At 39.0% G+C, this 20,969-nt stretch overlaps 1 protein-coding gene across 2 annotated transcripts in view; it reads left to right on the forward strand.

Annotated features, from left to right (window-relative positions):
* TP53BP2 (tumor protein p53 binding protein 2) overlaps positions 1 to 20,474 on the forward strand; it is a 49,555-nt gene extending 29,081 nt beyond the window's left edge. For both annotated transcript variants that reach the window (XM_027641380.1, XM_027641381.1), the window contains exons 6-18: positions 1,676 to 1,850; positions 3,289 to 3,470; positions 3,835 to 3,999; positions 4,410 to 4,647; positions 6,361 to 6,489; positions 6,847 to 6,983; positions 7,752 to 8,241; positions 8,620 to 9,401; positions 11,302 to 11,439; positions 12,025 to 12,158; positions 13,183 to 13,349; positions 16,459 to 16,658; positions 19,409 to 20,474. In XM_027641380.1, coding sequence (XP_027497181.1) covers positions 1,676 to 1,850; positions 3,289 to 3,470; positions 3,835 to 3,999; positions 4,410 to 4,647; positions 6,361 to 6,489; positions 6,847 to 6,983; positions 7,752 to 8,241; positions 8,620 to 9,401; positions 11,302 to 11,439; positions 12,025 to 12,158; positions 13,183 to 13,349; positions 16,459 to 16,658; positions 19,409 to 19,450 — 2,979 coding nt within the window. In that variant the 3' untranslated portion in view covers positions 19,451 to 20,474. The remainder of the gene's footprint in view (positions 1 to 1,675; positions 1,851 to 3,288; positions 3,471 to 3,834; positions 4,000 to 4,409; positions 4,648 to 6,360; positions 6,490 to 6,846; positions 6,984 to 7,751; positions 8,242 to 8,619; positions 9,402 to 11,301; positions 11,440 to 12,024; positions 12,159 to 13,182; positions 13,350 to 16,458; positions 16,659 to 19,408) is intronic.
* Positions 20,475 to 20,969: the final 495 nt, after the last annotated feature.

Raw genomic sequence — 20,969 nt, forward strand, 5'->3', positions numbered from 1 at the left:
AAACCTAAACTTTCACAACTGTCTGTTTCACTCACAAGGTGATGGCAATACACCTTGGTCTTATAAATAGCACTTATAGCCACTATATATATGAAACAAGACATAGGAACATGATATGTATTTACTGTAAAGGGAGTTGTACAAGATTTAAAAAAAAAAAAAAAAGTTGTGTCTGGATAGCTACCCGTCAGGTAGGTGGCTGCTGCCTGTGGTTTGAAGAAGAGTAGCCTTGTGGGTGTCCCAGTGGTAGAATTTTTCATTTAATGTCACTCTCTGGAATAAACCTGCTTTCCTGGACGCCTCTTCAGAGAGACTTTCCATTGCCTCTTTCCTGCCTTCTGAAATCAGATGCAATATTAAAAATAGATCCCGAGGGAGGAAATATACACTTTCTTTTTAGACATGAGCTGTAACATCTTTTTTTTTTTTTTTGACATTTTCCTGCGTGGGAGTAACTCTAAAGTAGTACATACACTGTAGGTGCTGCCTAGTTTTCTCCGGAAGACGAACTCACTTTTTGCTCTGCCTTTTTTATACAAAGTGCACTGTTTTTATTTAAGGTCCCTGTTTTCTAAATATGACTGGTGATTTTTTTTTTGTGGGTTGTGGTTTTTTTTGGTTGGTTTTTTTTTGGTTTTTTTTGAGGAATTGTGGAGTTCTAAGATTAGTAAGCAGTGGTAGTCTTGGCTGTTACTGGGTGCTTGGGAAAGTCTTAATAGTTCTGCTATCTTGGAAAAACATATCATCTCCAGAACTGGAAGCCATGAATAATGGCCAGCGATTTAAAGGAATTCTCTATAGGTGATCTGGTGGTCTAATGGTTTCTTTTAGATCTAAATTAGATACATGTATATATAGAAAGTGATAACACATTTTACTCTTATACTCTTGGAGAGGCAAAAGGATCCTCTCCACTAAGATGATATCTGTTGTATAAATGGGGACCAGGTCGCTGTGAAGGTTTTCCCATGTCCTGAATTAACTGTGTTGTGATAGTGGTGATCATTATCAGGAGACAGTATATTTTCAGAGCTTTGGTGTGCAGTCATTCCCCATCTCACAGAGGTTTTAGCAGAACTAGTAAAATGACGACTAGTGATGAAAAATACCAATAATTTATGGAACACCTTATATAAAGGGATTTGTAAATAATGTCTAATATTCTCCAGCATGACTTACAGTTTTTTAAATGTGACATATTCCAAAGATCTGTAAAGTACAAGTAGCATGGAGAAGGTAGAGAGGAAATAGTCACTAGCTCTTGCAACTTAAGAGCCAAGTAGTGATTAAATGAAATAGGCAAATGTCATGGAATGTGAATGCTAAAATTTTTCTTAAGCCTCAAAGGGTTTTGAGCAATTTCATGGATGAAAAAATTACCGGGAGCTGTTAGACATGGATGCCACCTCTGTTTCAGTGGGTTCTTGTACTACAGCATGCAGTTCTCCACTTATAACCATTGGGACATATTTGTGTTAAGTATGTGAACAGTTTCACGTTTGCTCTGTTCTCTTAGACTTCCTTTGACATTTTGGGAAGTTGGGATACTGGGCTGAAGCTGATCTGAACTGCTGTGGTGACTGTTTTTTTTGTTTTTTTTTTTTTTGTTGTCAGTACCTTACTGTAACTTCATCTAAAAAAAAAATAAATTAAAAAATCCTTGTCTTGACTGCAGGAACAACGTTTGAAATTCCTGAAGCAGCAAGATCAACGACAGCAACAGCAAGCTGCTGAACAGGAAAAACTGAAGCGATTAAAGGAAATTGCTGAGAATCAAGAAGCCAAACTTAAAAAAGTGAGAGCACTGAAAGGCCACGTGGAGCAGAAAAGACTCAGCAATGGGAAATTAGGTGAGTTGCTGCTTGAGGAAAGCAGCCTATGATTTTTCAGGAAGTGCAGTTCTTGAAACTCTTAAATTTCTGGTGATTTCAGTGATTCAAATGAGTTATTTACAGCATTCCAGGAAATATTGATCTTAACAATTTCCCATATTGTATTTACCAAGAAAACTCATGAATGATGTAGAATAAAATCTATTTTCTTACTGTATTTTAAAATATCCTGGTAGAGCACCCTATATTTTCAAACCTAGCATGTCTGCTCTTTAATTACAGTGTAGGTTTTTTCCTTACTTGGATACCTTTGTGTACCAGAGTAACTTTTTCCGTCCTTCATGACAATACCCTACACATCTAGAGTGTTATTTTCTTGGCCTGTAACAAAGCTTTGCCTGGTACCTATGTTGCCTTTTATGTGAGAGGTAATTTAATAGCCAAATTGGCAGCATATTTCCTTTTTAATTATGTGAATCTGACCACAGTTTGGCTTGCTACAGTACTAGTTGAGTGCTTGTAGTTCAGCATGTTGATGCAATATTAAATATTTATTTCAGACTTAATATTGACATATATTCTTCTGCCTACCTTTTCATCCTCTATACATACATATTTTGCAGAACTTGTTATTTCCAACCTGACTCAAATGAACATATATTGGTTTGTTAAGGCAAAATATAAATATATTGTTTTAGTAGGAGGCATTGTGGTTTACAGATAAAGCAAAAGTGGTTTTCTGTGGGGAGAATCCACTTTCTGTTTGGGTTCTATTGCACAAAATAAACATGAGTTTAAAGGCACAGAAGGATGGTAGAGTACTACAAGATATTGGAGCGTGTGAATCTGTTTTTGTGCACCATCCCCAACAGGTCTAGTCTTGGTGGTACTTTGAATTCTTACTGATTTTTTTTTAAATTTTGTTCTATAATAGAACAGTTTTGGCAGTGGGAGCAGCTGATGACAGATATTTGTAATAGACTCGAAGAAGCCCTCCGAGTCTTTGTTTAATAAAACAACTTGAATGTTTTGTCACTGACTTCTTACGACTTAAATTTAGAGTTTTAAATATCATAAATATGCCTTGTGGTTGAGTGAGCGTCTTCATATGCCTTGTGGCTGAGTGAGTGTCTTCCTGCTGAATTCAGCATTCAGTGAATTTAGGCTTCTACAGATTAATTCAGTCTGGGATTGTGGTTTTGTTTGTTTCCATACTTCAGAAAGTAAAAGAAGTGTTCTTTTTCCCTCCCCATCAGTGCTCTAAGTAGACCAAATTTACATAATCGTGCTAGTGAGTTTTCTTTTGCAAATGCTCGGAGGAAGGGCTGGTTTGGCTCTGTGCAGCCCTGCTCTGGAGGCCGGCAGGGCGCTCTCTGTCCCCTTAACCGCTGCCTTGGAAGCGGCCCACGCTGGGCTGTTTCTCAGGGCAGCTATTGTGCTCCCTCGTTCTTTCCAGTGGAGGAGATTGAACAGATGAACAGCCTGTTCCAGCAAAAGCAGCGCGAGCTGGTGCTGGCCGTGTCAAAAGTGGAGGAGCTCACCAGGCAACTGGAGATGCTGAAGAACGGCCGAATTGATGGTTACCACGACAACCAGTCGGCTGTAGCTGAGCTCGACCGCCTCTACAAGGAGCTGCAGGTAATGGAAAGCCAGCTTGTGACCCACAATTCTTAAGGGCTTAAAAGTTGGTTGGGTTGTTTCTTACCCTATTGGAAAGAAATCCTATTGCTCCTGTTCCTGACAGACTTTCGCGTGGCTGAGTGCTGAGGATGGAGGATTAGTTGTGCTGAGTTCAACGTAAAGAGAGGAAGGAGCACACTGTGTATATACCTTTCCTTTCTGCAGTTTTGGAGACTAACCAACGTTATCTCCGGAGAGAAAACATGACTTTTTAAAAGGCTTTTCTCTTTGTAACAGATCCCTGTCCCCTATCCTGAAAGTTAATTTGTTTTTATTTTTGTTGTTTTCTCCTCCTCCCCCACTGCTTTGTGAATTTATTCAGTTGAGGAACAAACTGAACCAGGAGCAGAATGCCAAGCTGCAGCAACAGAGGGAGTGTTTGAACAAGCGCAACTTGGAGGTGGCGGTCATGGATAAGCGTGTTAATGAGCTGCGAGAGCGTCTGTGGAAGAAAAAGGCAGCTCTGCAACAGAAAGAGAATGTACCAGTAAGTGTGGGATATGTAATAACAAACGTTAATTTTATTTGTTGTCTGTACAGTCTGAAGTAAAAACTTGCTTGTGGGGAGGGCTGTTCAGACGCTAGACTTGTCATCTTTATCCATATGTAGAGGAAGTCTTGTATTATTAAAGTCCTTTTCATGGTACATTAGTGTTAACCTACTTACTCTTTACAGACAAGAAATCTTCTTATGTTGTCATGGATTTTTTTTAGGGGTTTTTTTTTTTTGGTGTTACTACCTCAGGTTTATAATTCTTAAAGCTTTTTCAAAAAAGCATTTTTAATATTGGAGTATCATTTGCTACTTGTTTTATCCTTTGACTTTTGTTTCAAGCTCTGATGTATGGATACTGCAGCATAAAATTCTTTACATTTTCTTCTTTTATTTTCCCAAAGGTTTCTTCAGATGGGAATTTGCCCCAGCCAGTGTCTTCTGCTCCAAGTCGAGTGGCAGCAGTAGGTCCTTATATCCAGTCCTCTACTATGCCACGTATTGCTTCCAGACCTGAACTTTTGGTGAAACCAGCATTTTCAGATGGGACACAAGCTTTGCAGGTACCTGATGGCCCACTAAAAACACAAACTCTGCCCAACATGAGAGCTGGGAACAGTTCACAAGCTAAAGCTCCTGCAGGTAATGGCTTATGATTAATAGTTCTTATCCAGACATGTTTTGTTTTACCTAACAGCTCTGTTTTGGTGTTTGTTTTAGAGCAAAGTGTTATTTGAGATGTCAGTCTTACTATTTGCAATTTTTTTTTTTTTTTGCACCAGTGAATACATTTTATAAGCACTGAGGATATACGATTTATATCGTTATAAATGTTATAACAATAGCGTTATAATGAAGTAATTCTCTTAGTGAGCAATTTGATTTGTTTTACATTGTGGAATGTAGGAGGATTTTTCTGCAAACTAATTATTTTTTTATTTATTTGGAAGTTCTCCTAAAACCTATACACCAGTCTGTGTTTGAATTTCTAGAGGCAGTTCAAGACATACCTGTAACAACCTGGTGCTTGGATTTAAAAACTAGTAAAGCCAAGTTTTTGATCACGCATTTTGGAAATGACACATGTAAAGGATTAACTAGCATTACAAGAAATATTACAAAGCAGGCAGTTGATTGTAGCACAGAAATAGCAATAAAGTTATTGACTTGCTGATGACATGAGGCTTGGCCTCTCCTACTTGGAGAATTAATGGAGATTTACTTGGCTTCTCTCTGGGTTTCTCCTATGAGAGTCAGTTCAGTTCCATGAGAGATGTGTGAGAAACTAGAGAGTTGCAAATATCTCTTCTGTGCTATCTTGGGAGAAGACTCACTTTTCACCTGGGAGAGAAGAGAAACTCTGATTTTCTGAAAAGGAAAAAATAGACTGAGCTTTTAAAATAGTTCTGGTTTGTTGGTTTTTTTCTACCTCCCTCCATCTCCAGTTTTGGCAGGTATTATTAAAGTAACCATTGCACAAAAGCAGTACGGGTGTCTCTTGCTGTATTGGAGAATGGAGGATTGTTTAATTTTATCTGGTTTACTGATCCTAAAACAACTGGAGTGGAATTTTAACTCTAGATCATACAGAATTTTTTCTAGAGGAATGTGTGGTGGTGAGCTATTTGAACTGAAACATCACTTCTTATTTTTTAGCATTTAGACAAAATGACTGCATTGTTAGTTTTTGGTACTTTGTCAGAATGGAACTTTTATGCTGCTGCTTATCTTTACTGTTTGAATTTAACATTACTTATTGTATTACATTATTTAGAATTTAGTAGAGAGAATTTGGAGTATTAAATAGGAAGTTGAAACATTTTCTTAGTGATTTTTGCAGAGCTGTATGTCTACTCCAGTGAATGTAAAGATCACCTTTATTACAGTACCTCTGCAATAAAGACACAGATGATTTTTCTACTGTTTCGGATGTCACTGGCAGGGCCTGTCTGTGCTTTAAAGCATCATGTTTTTATTTGCACAGTATGTGTTTTTTATACTTCCTTAACCACAGTGTCACTTTTAACTTACTGCAAATATTCAAAGAAAGTTTCCTACCAACTGGAAAGAAGGCAATCTAGAGAAGCTTCTTTTTTGAATGCTCTAGATGCAGGTGTGTTCTATGTCAAATAGTTTTGCTGCTGCTTTGATAGTTGTGTCTGAACTTGGTTTGCATTCTCTTTTTAAAACAAACAAAAATGAAAATCTATAGTAAGAGGATTTATAGCAGTTAGACTGTATGGGATACTTGCATACTGTCTAGACCTGACTCTTAAAAAAGCCCGCCTACCTATAATAAATAAGTCAATAAAAACTACTATTTTAGCTTAATCTGTTCTGCTTGTTCTCTTCTAGTTTCTGTAGTCCCCAGTGCGAAACCTTCCCTGTCTGCCCCTGACTGGAATAGTTCAAATGCAGACAATCATATTAGTCAAGGATCAGCCTTGACTTCAGGAAAAGGAATTGTGACCAGTGAAGGACAAGGTATGTTCTTATGTGCTTGGCTAATCTTAAAATATGGAGAATCTAGCTGATGATATCTGTCTCTTCTAAATGCTTCAGTAAATACTGAGAATCCATTTGAAAGCACAAAGAAACCATATTGCCATATAGTCCTTAATATGGTGTTGAAGGGATTTTAAAAAGAAACCAAACCCACCACTCACTTCAGGTGAAGTAGATACTAATGCCTTCCCTACATGCTCCTGTTCAATTTGTGTGATACAGCATTTGGCAGGGGTTCTTAGTGCAGGGGAAGGATGGATGCAAAAAACATCCCTTGCATACACTGTGGTGAATATTACAAAGATGACTTTTGAAAGTCGTCCTCTCTCTTAACAGCTGAAGGAGAAACCTTTTTACGAGACAAAGAGAAGAAAGTGCGCCCGTTCTCCATGTTTGATTCTGTGGACCAGTCTGCCGGGCTCGGCACTCTGAGGAAGAACCAGAGCAGTGAAGATCTCCTGCGAGAAGCACAGGTATGCAGGAAACTTTCCATCCAACAGGGATTACGCAGCTTTTCAAACATTGCTGTCAGAAAGCTCTCTTGAAAGTACCTAGGTCATCTTTTAAAAGACTACTTCTAAGGAAGAAAGTCTTTTTTTATTTTTAGGCTTTTAGTGGCAGTTGGTAACTCAAAAATCATTCTCTACAGTCACCGTGATGGAAATCTACATTTTGGCTTAATACCTAAAAATGGCTGTATTGCTTGTACTAGAGTGTATTTTTTCCCCCAAATAATGGATGTGCAGAAGCATCTGCATGGGTTTTTTAAAATCATTTACACACTTGTTTCACTGTTTAATGCAACAGTGTCCTTCAAATGATTACAGCAAGACTTCCTACTTAAGTTTTGGCACAACAGCACAATTTGATGAGGTAGGGGAAAAGTAACAGAACTGGGGGATGACAAGTACTTTGCTGGAAAACAACCTCCTGCCTACAGATGCTACTAAGTGTCTCTGATATCTCTAGAGAGAAAATACTGTGCCCTGCCATTGCTGGGTGTTTTAAACATAGCTGTTACAGAAAGAATTAAAGAAAATGGGTTCAAACTATTATATAAACAACAATGATGATAAAATGTTTCAAGCAGTCTCTTCCTGTTTCCAATGATGTTGTAAACAGTATTACAGCAACAGTAGAAATACTAGATACAGTGTTCTTTGAGGCTCTTTGATCCTTCACAGCAGAATTGTGAACTATGTTTTACTGTATTATCTTAATGAATTTTTTTTGTCTTTCAGACAACCAGTAAAAATGTAACAAAGGTGCCACCACCTGTCCCCACTAAACCAAAACAGATAAACTTGCCTTACTTCGGTCAAACCAGTCATTTGCAACCTTCTGATACAAAGCTGGATGGAAACCTGCAGAAGCTGCCTTTGGCTATTGTAGCTATGGGGAACAAGCAAAAACCCGTGACACAGCAGTCTTCCCATCCTTCTCAGCAGATACAGCAAAGAATTTCAGTACCTCCTGCAGGTTCTTCCTCTAGCCAGGATCAAATTCTTCCTTCCTCCAAACAGGAGAGTCCCCCAGCAGCAGCTGTGAGGCCTTTTACTCCTCAGCCGACCAAAGAGACTTCTCAGCCACCATTTCGAAAGCCTCAAACTGTGGCTGCAAGTTCAATTTATAGCATGTACACACAGCAGCAGACTCCTGGGAAGAACTTCCAGCAGGCAGTGCAGAGTGCTCTGACGAGGGCGCAGACCAGGGGACCGCACTTCCCAAGTGGTAAGCATGTGGCTCTCTACCTCCCTTCTATCTGATAAACCTCAGATACATGTACTTTCCACCTGGTCTGTGGGTGTAAAGCTATTCCTCAGGGGAATTAAGTGGGTGAGCTGCTGCTGTAAGAATCCTAAGTGGATCTTCCATGCTGTATGTGAGTGTTAACAAAAGGTGTAAATTGTCTGCCTTGCATTTGCAAGATAACTAATGGTAAACCTGGTTGCCAGATTAGTTCTGTTCAGCTGATTGTATTATTCTGCTTCTTTGCCCTACATAAAGAATACACAACCTGATTCACCTTTTTTCTTTGTTCTTTTCTTGCTGATAAAACATTCAAACTTGTTTTTTTTCCCCCCTCCCCCTCTCTGAACTGCTACACAGTGTATGGCAAGCCTGTGATGGCAGGAGCTGGCGTACAGAATCAGCTGCCGCAGACCGAGAATGTCTACTCAAACCTCCAAGGCAAACCAGGCAGCCCAGAGCCTGAGATGGAAACAACAGCCTCTGCTCATGAGAATCACGAACCAGAGCGAATTCCCCGTCCTCTTAGCCCGACTAAATTGCTGCCTTTCTTATCCAATCCGTACCGCAACCAGAGTGATGCCGATCTGGAAGCACTACGGAAAAAGCTGTCCAATGCACCCAGACCACTGAAGAAACGTAGCTCTATTACTGAGCCAGAGGGACCTAATGGCCCCAACATTCAGAAGCTGTTATATCAGAGGACCACTCTGGCTGCAATGGAGACTATCTCAGCTCCATCACATCCCTCCAAACAGACGGCGTCAGCTGCCAGTCCTGAAAGCCCAACAGAAATCCCAAATCCTTATCTAAGCACAGAAACAGAAAAAGAAACATCTGCTTCTATGCCAGAACCAGCTATTGCTGAGGAAACAGAAAACACACCATCAGATCAGAGTGAAGCTGTTCTTCCCTCCATACCTTTGGATCCTGTTCCTGAGGCTGTATCAGACAGTGATGAACTCACTCAGCCGAAAACAGAAGAACCAAGCCTAGAAGCTCCACTGCCACTGGAGGTATACATGGAAGAATATCCTCCATACCCACCACCTCCCTATCCATCAGGGGAACCAGAGAGTTTGGGAGAGGACTCATTCAATATGAGGCCTCCTGAAGTTACTGGGCAGTTTTCCTTGCCTCCTGTAAGTATTAATTAGCTTATAACTTGGGTGCCCTGTCAATAAGTCATTTCAAGCTCTGCAATAAACTCTGTGCATTGTGTTGTAGAGCTTAAGCAGATACAGGACAACAGTCACACAAATGGTCTAGAAGTCTCTCTGTGGGTATCTCTTCTATTTGTGTGATGGTCTTATCTCCAGACTGAATGACAGTAATGATAAACCTCTCTTGTCTCTAGAATTAATGACATAATGAAACGTTTCAAATGGAATCTGATATACAAATAGTAAAATTTTTCAGAGATGTAAAGAATATTCCTTATAGAAATCTGCCTACTACATCCAATTTTTACTTAATTTTTAAGAGAAATTGAAGTTGATTTTTTTTTTCCTTGAGGTACAGATACAGATTTCACAGGCATTTCCCACTATTGCTAAGAGCTGGAAACTAATTATCTTAATCCTGGATTGCATTTGTTTAAAGTGTCTTGCTTGAAAAATGTGGAGAAACCAACCTCTTTCGTTTTTGCTTTTAAAACTCATTTGTAGACATCAGCTGTTTGCCTTTCTTCTCGTGAATGCTTTCTGAATTTCTTTGGAACCTAATTTAACATCAGTCTTTTCTCAAGTTGCATCAAAATGGAGTCTCTTGGGGCTAAGGGTGGGCAGCATTTTTACTGTCTTGCTTATTTTGGAAATTTCTTTCTCTGTGTGTGGTGTGATGTTTTCTTAGTGCTGTATAACAGAAATGTTTTATGTTTTTGGTTTTTCAAAGACTTTCTTTAAAAACCTATCACGAATACAATTTTAACAATTTGATGCGTGGAAGTGGTTTTTTCCACTATATCTTCAGTGCAGGGCAGTTAAAAGCTTTAAATGTGCTTTTTAACTTTGTAATTTCTGCATAGAATAGACATGGCATGTTGCCATGCTTTAAAGATTTTGTTCTTGTTCCCTTTTACAAGGAAACTTGAGTGGTAGGATTTCCTAAATTGTGAGAACTCATTTCTAGTTGGCTTTATAATAATTCTGCAATGATGAGAAGAAACCAGCCCAGCTTCTTGATTTCATATTTAAATACTTGGGTTGTGCTGACAGGCTGTTTCTTTAAAAAGCCCGTACTTTTGATATTATGTATAAATCAACAAGCAGAAGAGTATTTTCTGGGAATCTCTTCTTATATCTCTTATCTTCACGTGTTTGCTCTTGCAAAATGTGAGTAATTTCTATTCATCTTTGCTTGGACATCTGTCAGAAATTTACATACCCTCATGAATAGTGTTTATTGCTGCTGCACAGCCAGCTGGGGCGAGCGCTGAGCTAATGCTGGGTGCATGTTCTCTGAAGGAAAGAGTACAAACTCAGCTATAGAAATACTTGGTTTCCAGTATCAATGGGAGCATCTAAACCATTTCTGCACTTGGTTCTATATTCTTTGCAAAACCACTTTCCGTAACTGTTTTCTTCTGCTAACCTTTGCTGAACTTACAAAAGTGTTAGGAACTTAACATCAGTACTTAGAGTACTTCATGGAGTGTGCTGCTTGGTTTGTGTAACAGCTGTGAGAGTTGATGCTAAAATTGTCCAAACAAAAAAAAAAAAAAAAGAAAAAGAAAGAAAGAGGCATTTTTTTCCCCTATCTTCAGGAATTTGGGAGTTTTCATATTTTGTTAATGTTTGATCAAGGTGCATTCTGTATTTAAAGTTGAACAGTGACCTTGTCCGGAGATAAAGGCAGAGGTCTTTTGTAGCATGTCTAACCTAATATATTCATAATGTATCAGAGAATTGGTAGAAAACGGTATAAATTTCATATTAAACAGTGCTTTAATTGATAATTTCTGCTGTCATTCCCAAATAAGCAGTTTTGTATTCTTGTTTTTCCCAGGGAAAAAAAACCCTATAACTTGTTATCTTTTCGCAGGGGAAGAGGACGAACTTGCGTAAGACTGGCTCTGAGAGAATTGGGCATGGAATGAGAGTGAAATTCAATCCCCTTGCATTGCTTCTGGATTCATCTTTGGAGGGGGAGTTTGACCTTGTGCAGAGAATAATTTATGAGGTACAAATGCTAACTTGCAAGACAGGGAATAGCAATCTTGGTTCAAAACTAGGAAGTTGCAGCTTTCCTGGACTGGGGAAACTAAAAGAATAGTGCACAACCTAGATCTGTCCTTGAGGACATAAGTGATCATACCTGGAGGCTGACTTTAAGTGAGTTAAATCCACAGTGGGCATTTAGCATCAAGACTATAAATTTGCAGGGCAACTTTTTTCTCGTTTCTTATGTAGTGTTTCATCCTCACGTGGTGTGGTATTAGATAATTTGATAAGCAAAATCCACGTGAACTTTGCTCATACTTAAATGGGCAAGTGTCAGAAATCTGTTAAAAGTAGTTTTTCTAAGTTATCAAGGTACTATTTCTCTGAACCACTCTAGGTTTTCACTGTTAAAAGGACACTGCAAACTTATATATGAGTCTTGTTGCAAAACTGGCAGTTGTTGTAGTCTTCTGCCTATTGCTTATGTCCTTCCTAGAAATGTCTCAAATTCATATTTCAGAATAGGACAACTCACTATATGTGAAGAGATGTTTATTCTAGAGAGTTGCACTAGAATGTGAATGCTTCCTTTCTGTCTGAGCAGGTTGAAGATCCTAGCATGCCCAATGATGAAGGGATTACTGCGCTGCACAACGCTGTGTGCGCTGGGCACACGGAAATCGTGAAGTTCCTGGTGCAGTTTGGGGTGAATGTGAATGCTGCAGATAGCGATGGATGGTAATGAGTTCTCTGAGTGGCTCCTTGAAGATGCTCTCCACAAGAGAGCCATGGCTTGGGGGCTGCTGCAGGTCCCTCAGAATATCCCTCATTTTGCTCCTGTGGAGCTGGCAATGACTTCTCCACAGCAGAGCAACAGCAGTTCTCTGTGGGGCATCACATGAGACTGTGCAGAGTGGAAAATAGGGAGATTTATACTGATATTCCCCATGTGAAAAAACTGTGTCCGAGACCCAGTAGGATGGATACAGTTGTTAGGAAACTGCTGTGTTTGAGATACTTAAGACAGCTTATGCATAATGAACCTTATGTTGAAATTCCCAATGGTCCTCTCTGTGAGATAGCCCATAATTTATATGTGCTCTGGGCAGTATCTACCCCTGCAAACTCTTCTCAGTTCTTTGTCCAATACTCAGACAAAACAAAGTGGAAAACTACAGCCTGCAAACGAGGCTCACAACTCATAATGAGCTACAAATCCTTCTTACAGGTTGCTGAGGAGATTATTTACAAAATGCTGCTGCAGGAGGCAGTGATTTTACTATTATTTGTGCATATAACAAAAGTGTCTGAGGCCTAAGATTGAGGGACAACTAACATCTTTATTCAGCCTTAGTGGTTACCCCAATTACCTGCACAAAGTCAAATCTTGAAGTAATTGTCTAGGTTGTAAGAGGCATGATGTCAGGAAGATTTCTGAGTGGCTTTTTTAATATTGATTAATTTTTTTAATTGTTATTGCCTTAATGAATGTTCCTAAAATGTTAATGGACTATAAAAAGTAGCATAACTAGAGATCTGTATGGAAACCTAGCTTTAGGGCTCAAGCAGCTCTCGATGGCTCCCGTTATCTGTGAAAAGCAATTGCTCTTGACATCCTGGGTTAAGTGCTTTGGTGGGAAGCCCTCAGTGCTGCATTACTGACTGCCAGAGGTCACACGTGAATGTGGTTTGCTCCCAGGGGTCTCTGAGCGCTGCCCTGAGCAGTATAAGCCAAGTGTCATCTTCTCTTCTTGCCTTGCAGGACCCCGTTGCACTGTGCAGCCTCTTGCAATAACGTGCAGGTGTGCAAGTTCCTGGTGGAGTCGGGTGCGGCTGTGTTTGCCATGACCTACAGTGACATGCAGACGGCTGCAGACAAGTGTGAGGAGATGGAGGAAGGCTACACACAGTGCTCCCAGTTCTTATATGGTAGGTGCCATCACTGAGTTTTGGCAAGTGCTAGGGGCTCACCTGGCACTTTTCAGTACATTTTTGCTTGAGGAGGGCATAAGTTGCACGCTTGGGTTGTGTACCCATGCTTCAGGTTCCTCTTGGAAGGAGAGAGGTTTTAGCCAGCTTGCTGTCACAGAACAAGTTCCATCGAGACTAACTTCGTAAATCCAACCTGTGGAGGAGATCTGAGGAAAAAAAGGTTTCCCTGCATCAAAAACTTTGAGTTAAGCGTGTGCATTGACAGATACACTGGTGTGAGGTGGCAGTCAGGTGAATCTTGTCACTTAAGTACTTCTTTCACATAAAAACAAAGGTATTATATAGTATACAGATACCTCAGTAGGCGGTTCATACCTGTTACCTAGTGTCTTTGAATGAAGAGTGTTTCCTAATGTGCACTTTAGAACCAGGAGAGGTATTGCCAAGTTTCTGCCTTGATGGAGATTAGTAAGCACTGAATTTGACTTCAACTTTCTGGCTTATTTTCTTCACGTGCATTTAAAATCTAAATTTAATATGGGATTTCTTTTTATTAAAATAATAAGACTACAGAGATACTATCTTTTAATGGAGAGAATGAATTCCCCCTAGGGTGTGATGAGTATTAGTCAATGAGGTTTTAAATTACTTTACTGCATGTTTTGTGTGTAATGGGGTTTTAAATTACTTTTCTCTGTTTAGTATGTTGTTCTTGTCCTGTAGGCACCTACCAGCTGGTGTGTCATCCCTCTGTAAGATGTTAGTGTAACAGCAATGTAACACAGCATAAAAAGCTGTAATACTGCCTCTCTGGTTTTGTGGAACAACCGAGATTTGAGTTTCTATAAGCTGCTCAGCCAGCATATTTCAAAACAGTCTGTCCAGCTGTCCTCACTAAGCTTGAAAACTGTATCTCTCGGTGCCAAATATATAGTTTTCTCTATGAAGGGAGGAAACCTCTTTAACTAGCATCAAAGTCTGTGGGTGAAGCAAAATTCCATTTAGTTTTGTATTCAGACTCTCTAAGGGTGATCATCAAGAGCAAATATCCAAGGAAGATTGTAGGACTAGATAAAAAATTAATAATACTTGTCCAATATTTTGTACTGGCATTAACTCTGATGTGAGTTAAGAGATGATATCTTTGTGGTGAACAGCCCTTGAGGGAGTTCTTTCAGGAATTTGTTTAATTCTTAAATTCAGCTAAACAATCCACATCTTCCTGTGGAAAGGAAGTCCATGGTTTCATTAGATACAGCATGAAGAAATGCATTCATTTTGTTTGTGTTTTTCTTTCTGGGCCTACCATCTGGTGGTCTCACTTGATACTCTGTTTTTTGTTGGATTTGGGATTTTTTGTGTGTGTTATGAGATACTTTTCAATGGGTCATGAAAGGACTAAGGCTTGGGCCTATTGCCAGTTTTTTCCAAATTGAAACCACTGAAACTAGGGTATCTCTTGATATATTGGTTGTTCAACTGTTAAAGTTCCATATTGTTCCATTAGGAATTAATCCTATTGCTAAAACTGGTTCTGGTTGCCTATAATTATAGTAAGAAATTCATTCACTAGCTAAATCTGTTTCTTGCTGTAAAAGAAGTTTGGGAATGTGTATCTGTCTGTTTCCAGAACAGATATGACATTAAAACCTGTCCCTCTAAACTCAGTTGTAAGGTGAGAAACCTTGCTGTAATTCATTAATCCACCTAATCCCTTTTTGTTGTAAATTGTGCCCAATATTGAATAACATCGAGTACAGATAGGTTTAAATAAAACCACTAATCCTTCAGTGTTTATTAAATGACAAGTCTGATGCTGCTTAAGTATGCAGTTTTTCACTTTCTAAGATGTAATGCCCATGCTGTCTCTTAAGAGCATGTTTGCCCTGCTACCCTCCTGTGACCCTTAATACCTCCTTAGGAGACAAGATCCATTGAGTGACTTTTCTGTTTGACTCTTCTGTTTGTCTGCTTTGATGTTTAATGCTCAGTCTTACCTTCCACGTGGGTGCAGAGCACAACTTTTGCCAAACCTGTAATTATACCAGATGCAAAGCAAGAGAAGAGTTTCTCTGGGCAGAGCTTATCACGGAGTGGAAGTAACTTTAATTTTATGTGATGATCTGGTATGCAGAAATAAAGAACTTGATTTGAGCAGATGCTTCCTTTAGCAGATGTAGCTAAAAATCCTGTACAATGGGTTGTAATAGGTAAGCGATGAAAAGGGAAATGACAAGTTGTTTTTATACAGTGTGCAGTACTCTTTGCTCCTGGAAATACCAAAGCCAGACAAAAAAAACTCAGTTGGATTCAGTATTTTAAAATAAAATAATTACATAAGAGAAAGTTTGTATAACAATTAAGATACATTTTCAGTTTGCTGCTTAGAGGCTGAGGAATGTGTTCAGAAAAAATAGTATCTCATTTTTGGCTACAGCTGTAAAATGAGCTAGTTTTAAATAACATCTGCTGGACATGTGTGTGCTCCAAGACACCTTGGTGTAGAAGTAATTTAAGAGAATTGTGTTTCTGAAGTCAGTGTTTAAACAAATAATCAAAATAGTGTCAGAAATTAAGAACTGATGAGAAGTGTTTGAGTTAACCAAAAGCAGCTGGAGGGTAGCAGACAAATCTTTCAGGTACAGATCTGAGATGCATCTCGTCTTAAGGTTCTGAAATAAAGTGACATGAGTGGCAAATGACATGACAAGCATCAAAAATGACAAAAAGATTACTGATGGACTAAGAGTACAAACAAGTATTTTTTTGCTCATCACTTAGGTCTAGAAAGTGTGAACACAAACCCATAACCTTTTCTCAGTCAATGCTGCTCTCCCCATTTACCTTGTATTTTTTGAACACACACAAGAAAAGATTCTGTCTGCTGTGTGTGAGGCTCCACAATGTCACCTCTTCCAGGACTGACTTTGAGTAAGCTGATGGCAACAAGATGCCAGGTGTGATGTTGGATTGGTTTTTTATTTTTTTCCTGGACTACTCTCCGGTAAGAGTAAAGCAGTCTTTCCACTTGTTGTTCTTTTTCTTTCCTTTTTTATTTATTTAATTTTTTTTTAAATTTAGCAGCTCTGTATTTTCAATGTTGCAGGAGTGCAGGAGAAAATGGGTATAATGAACAAAGGAGTGATTTATGGACTCTGGGATTATGAGGCTCAGAATGATGACGAGCTCTCGATGAAAGAAGGAGACTGCATGACGATCCTGCGCCGGGAAGATGAAGATGAAATCGAGTGGTGGTGGGCACGGCTGAACGACAAAGAAGGCTACGTTCCCCGCAACCTGCTGGGGGTGAGTCCTTGATACTTCCAGAGTCAAAAAGACCCCACCCTATTATGTGGGGTATACAAAGCACTGTATACTCATCATATCTCTTGCATGTAGATGAGGTGCCATTTTAAAAGGCAAGAGGAAGGAGTTTACGTTCTCCGTGTATTCATGTGGGGAACAGAATGGGTTAACACTCTTTGTTTAAGATACCTAGCACAGATTATATTAATGAGTGCATAAAAGAACAGCATATGTCATCACCCTGCTGTACACAGCAGGCTCTCATACTAACCTTGTCTCACCATCTTAGAGAAAAAAACCCTTTTATTCAAACATGAGGTGTGCATAAGGGTTTGTTGAGCATGTTCTCAGGCACATGGTGTGGGTTTTGGGGCTGTCCCATAAAGGGCCAGGAGTTGGACTCAATGGTCCTTGTGGGTCCCTTCCAACTCAGGATATTCTGTGATTCTTTGTGAACCTGTTTTCCCCATCTTTCAAAAAGTACTGTACTGACACAAAAGGCCTTAAGAACTGAGGCTTGCATGAAGAGTGAGTCATGAGTCTTTCCCTGTCTGGGTATACACAGTGCACCTTGTGATCTGAGGATGTTTCACAGATATAAACACTGCAAAATTCTAGGTTATCTTTTCTCCTAGCGTTGAAAAAGAAATTACATTGCCAAGTAAAGGCAGATTTTTGTTTTCTCCTGTGCTTTTAAAGTAATATTTAACAATAATATTGAAATGAATGGCCTCTCCTTTTCTCATCACCTTCTGTACTGACCTCTTATTAAAAACAACTGTGTACAAATAAGATATTTTCAATTTATGTCCCCATATTTCTCCTCATGGCTGAGTTGCTAGAAAACCCTGGCAGATGGACAAATGTATAAAAATTCCATTAAGCTTTTTTCTACATATCCAGTTGCCCTGCTGCTGGAGATAAAAGGTTCTCCAAGATTAACCACTCTCAATTTTAGCTGATTGATTTATGATGCTTGAAAGAGGCTGAACCTCCTTCCTCATGCAGATAATCCTTACTCTTAAACTGGTTAGATTTTGCAGAGCAACTGCATCTAATGCAAAATCAGTTTTCATTTCTGTATCACTTTCAGGTCAGGCCTGCCCACAACGTACTGTAAAATTCTCCTTAACATAGTACTTCTGCTCAGTGTTTTCCTCTCCAAAGTCAACATTTCTAAATTGAGAGCAGCCATCAGCCCTCCACAGTGAGGTTAAAATAGCAGATTTTTAATTTTTGCCTGCCCCAGTGTGAATTGTGCATGTGCTACTTGTTCGTAAGCTTGTGCACTCAGCTGAGCACAGGTGTGTAAGAACACAAGGAGCATCTGTGCTTCTGTAAAAAAACCCAAAAGCCCAGGGCAAAACAGCTTAATCTAGCGATCACAACTTGTCCTTTTAAGCACAACACAATCCAAACAGAATCTTGGGGGAAAACTACCCAAGCACAGTATTAACTGTTACACTCTTGTGTCTGTTCAGTTGTTCTAGTACTTCCACTGAAATATTCTGTGGTTATTCTCAAAAACAATTACTGGACTCTTAATATAGCAGCTGAAATCCAGGCTATGATGTTCAGCACAAAGGAAAATGTTTGGTAGTTTAATATATTCTTAAGTTGTATTTTTATCATGGTTGTTTTATCCTTTTGCAGTTAGGTGTTCTGAATAAAAACAAGGATTAAATTATCTGCATCAGTACCCTACCCTGCCTGCTGATGCCCTAGCTCCCTAAGCTGGCAAGATAATACTGGGAAATGAAATCTTTTGAACACTGTCAGGTGTGATGATAACTAATTTCATCTCTGCTAGTGGTGAAATCATAGCAGGCTGAGACAGACCTTGTGGGTAGAGTTGTTGGCTTTCTTTTAATGATTAGTTGACTATGAAAAAAGAAGAAACCAGGGTCTGTTTGAAGGGGAAAAGAGAGCACCTTTTAGGAGAACTAAAAAACCCAAGATACAATGTAGATATGCATTGCCATTTAGAGCATGGAGAATTCATTTCCCCTAATTGTATGAAGTATGTCCCTCTATGTTTCATATGCCAGTAGCCATGCTTTTCAGAACAGTAGTCGTTCCCAAAGCCCTTGCAACTGGGAGCCAAGAGCTTCCCAAGCATCTTGGCACTGTCAGTTGTCACCCCGTAACCCTTGTGTGTGTGGCCAGAATGTGTGAACAGCATGTGGCTCAAGGGCCACAGGGTGGCAGGTACCAATTTATGGCTGGGCAGTTAAATTAATTGCACTGGTGCTAAGTAAAGCACAGCTCTGACAGTTCCATGGTCCTTCTGCAGCCAGATGTTTCCAACTTGCCTGAAGATACACATGTAAAAGTTAATATGCATTGAGAGAGAGAAAGCAAACCAGATTTTGCTACCTCTCCAGTCCCCGTTGTAAAACAGGGAACAATCCTACAGTCCACTGAACACTAAAGTCTCTTGACCTACAAAGCCATGTGCTTTTCGTGGCCCACCCACCTGGGTAGAGCTGAAAGTTATGTATTGTGTGCTGTTCAATACCTTCCTTTTGAACTGACATGGTTGGTATTTTTTTTTTTTTTAAGCTTGCCTAAGAATGCTAAATTTATATTTGTTAGTGACCTGGGTGTTTTTATAACCATGCTTTTACTGCTTCAGATTACATTAGCATTGTAGCACCAAAAAGAAATTTTTTGTTCCTTTATTTTTCTTTTAAAAAAAGTAACCTTTTAAAGCAATAAAATTTTAAACCTCATTTCTCTTTTACCCTCAGCTGTATCCAAGGATTAAACCTAGACAAAGAAGCTTGGCATGAAATAGTACAGAAGCCAGATTCTTGAAGTACTAATCATGGATGACTTATGAAAAAAAATTCATTTTGTGTTGGTTCCAATATCATGAGACTTATTTCAATGACAATGTAATTTGAAAGCTATGAAGAATGTGCTTTGAAAACAAATGAAGGATTGATGCATTAGCAAATGGATGAGGGCATTGTACAAGATGAAATAATGCTTGCAAGCAAATGAAATTCTGTTGCCTTTGGTCGAAGCAAGCCATTATGTTCAAGTACCCACTTGGGTTTCTTCAAACATGGCAGAAGAGAATTTCACATTTTTTCTGTATTAAGTACAAGGACCTTTTTCAATTTACCATTGAAGGAATCATTGTGAAACAGAAAACTTGGCTTTGTCCAAATTTATCCTAAGGCTTTTTCCAGATGGGAGAAATTCAAGTATGTGCACAGCACCCAACTGCTTATTGCTGGAAGCAGAATGTTTGTTAAAGAAGCTAAACTGAAGTGCATCTGAACAGTGACACCCATCTGACTGATCCATTAAGCAATAACTTTTAAAAAAGCTGTAGCATCTTAGATTCTATGTATTCAAACTATTATGTGCTGTAACAGAAAATGTAGTTTTAGATTCCTCTTTTTACAAAGAGTCTCATGTATTTATTGTATTTTGTACTTTGAAGACTAAGTGTAGAAACTTTCTGTAGTCCTTGACAACTTACTTGTTTTTACTCCACTGTGATACCATTAAACTTTTGTCTCCTCTTCAGCTTTAACTCTGGATATTTTAATGGTAATTTTTATTAGACCATGTGAAAATGTTACCAGTACAAAACAGTATGTTTTACATTACACTACTATTCAACTACTTTCTGTACTAAATTGAACCCCTACTCCCCCATGCATTCAAGATAGTCTTTTGCATTTAAAATTAAGTTGAATCTGTTAGTTGCATATAGACTTTGTTTATCTTAAAAGCTAAGGGACATACTTAAGAAAAAAGATTTGGTACAGGTGTTTTCCAAATAAAGGCTTTCCTATGGAACTATCCTTTATATCTCTCTATTTGGGAATAATTTGATAATGAACACTACTTAACAGAGGATCAAATATTTCCTTAAGGGTATTTATGAAGTGCCTCACCCTGCAGGCTCACGTTTTTCTGCTAGATAAGTCCTTACTGCTTTCTGAGAAGGTCCCTGTAAGTAAAAGAAATGGTTTATAGGAAAGAGGACACAATTCTTCAGCGTAAACTGAAGTCAGCAGCAGCCTGTGCAGGTTCACAGCCTCAGGGTGTTAATAGGCTGGGTAGGGGGTATAGAGTATCAAATACCTATCTTAAAAGCCTCTAGTTTCTCAAGCATTACTCTTTTAAAGTATCAGACTGTAACATTTCATGAACTGACAGACATCCAGAGTCAGCTCCAGAATGCTGTTTTTCTTCTTTAAGAGGCAACAGGAAAGCTCTGTTCCTGAAAGCAAAAGCTCTGTATATGTGCTGTGATGGTCTATATCTAAGAAAAAAAAAGTGCTTAGTTGC

The sequence above is a fragment of the Corapipo altera genome, unplaced genomic scaffold, assembly GCF_003945725.1.
Source record: "Corapipo altera isolate COAL_440 unplaced genomic scaffold, ASM394572v1 48b, whole genome shotgun sequence".
Lineage (NCBI taxonomy): Eukaryota > Metazoa > Chordata > Aves > Passeriformes > Pipridae > Corapipo > Corapipo altera.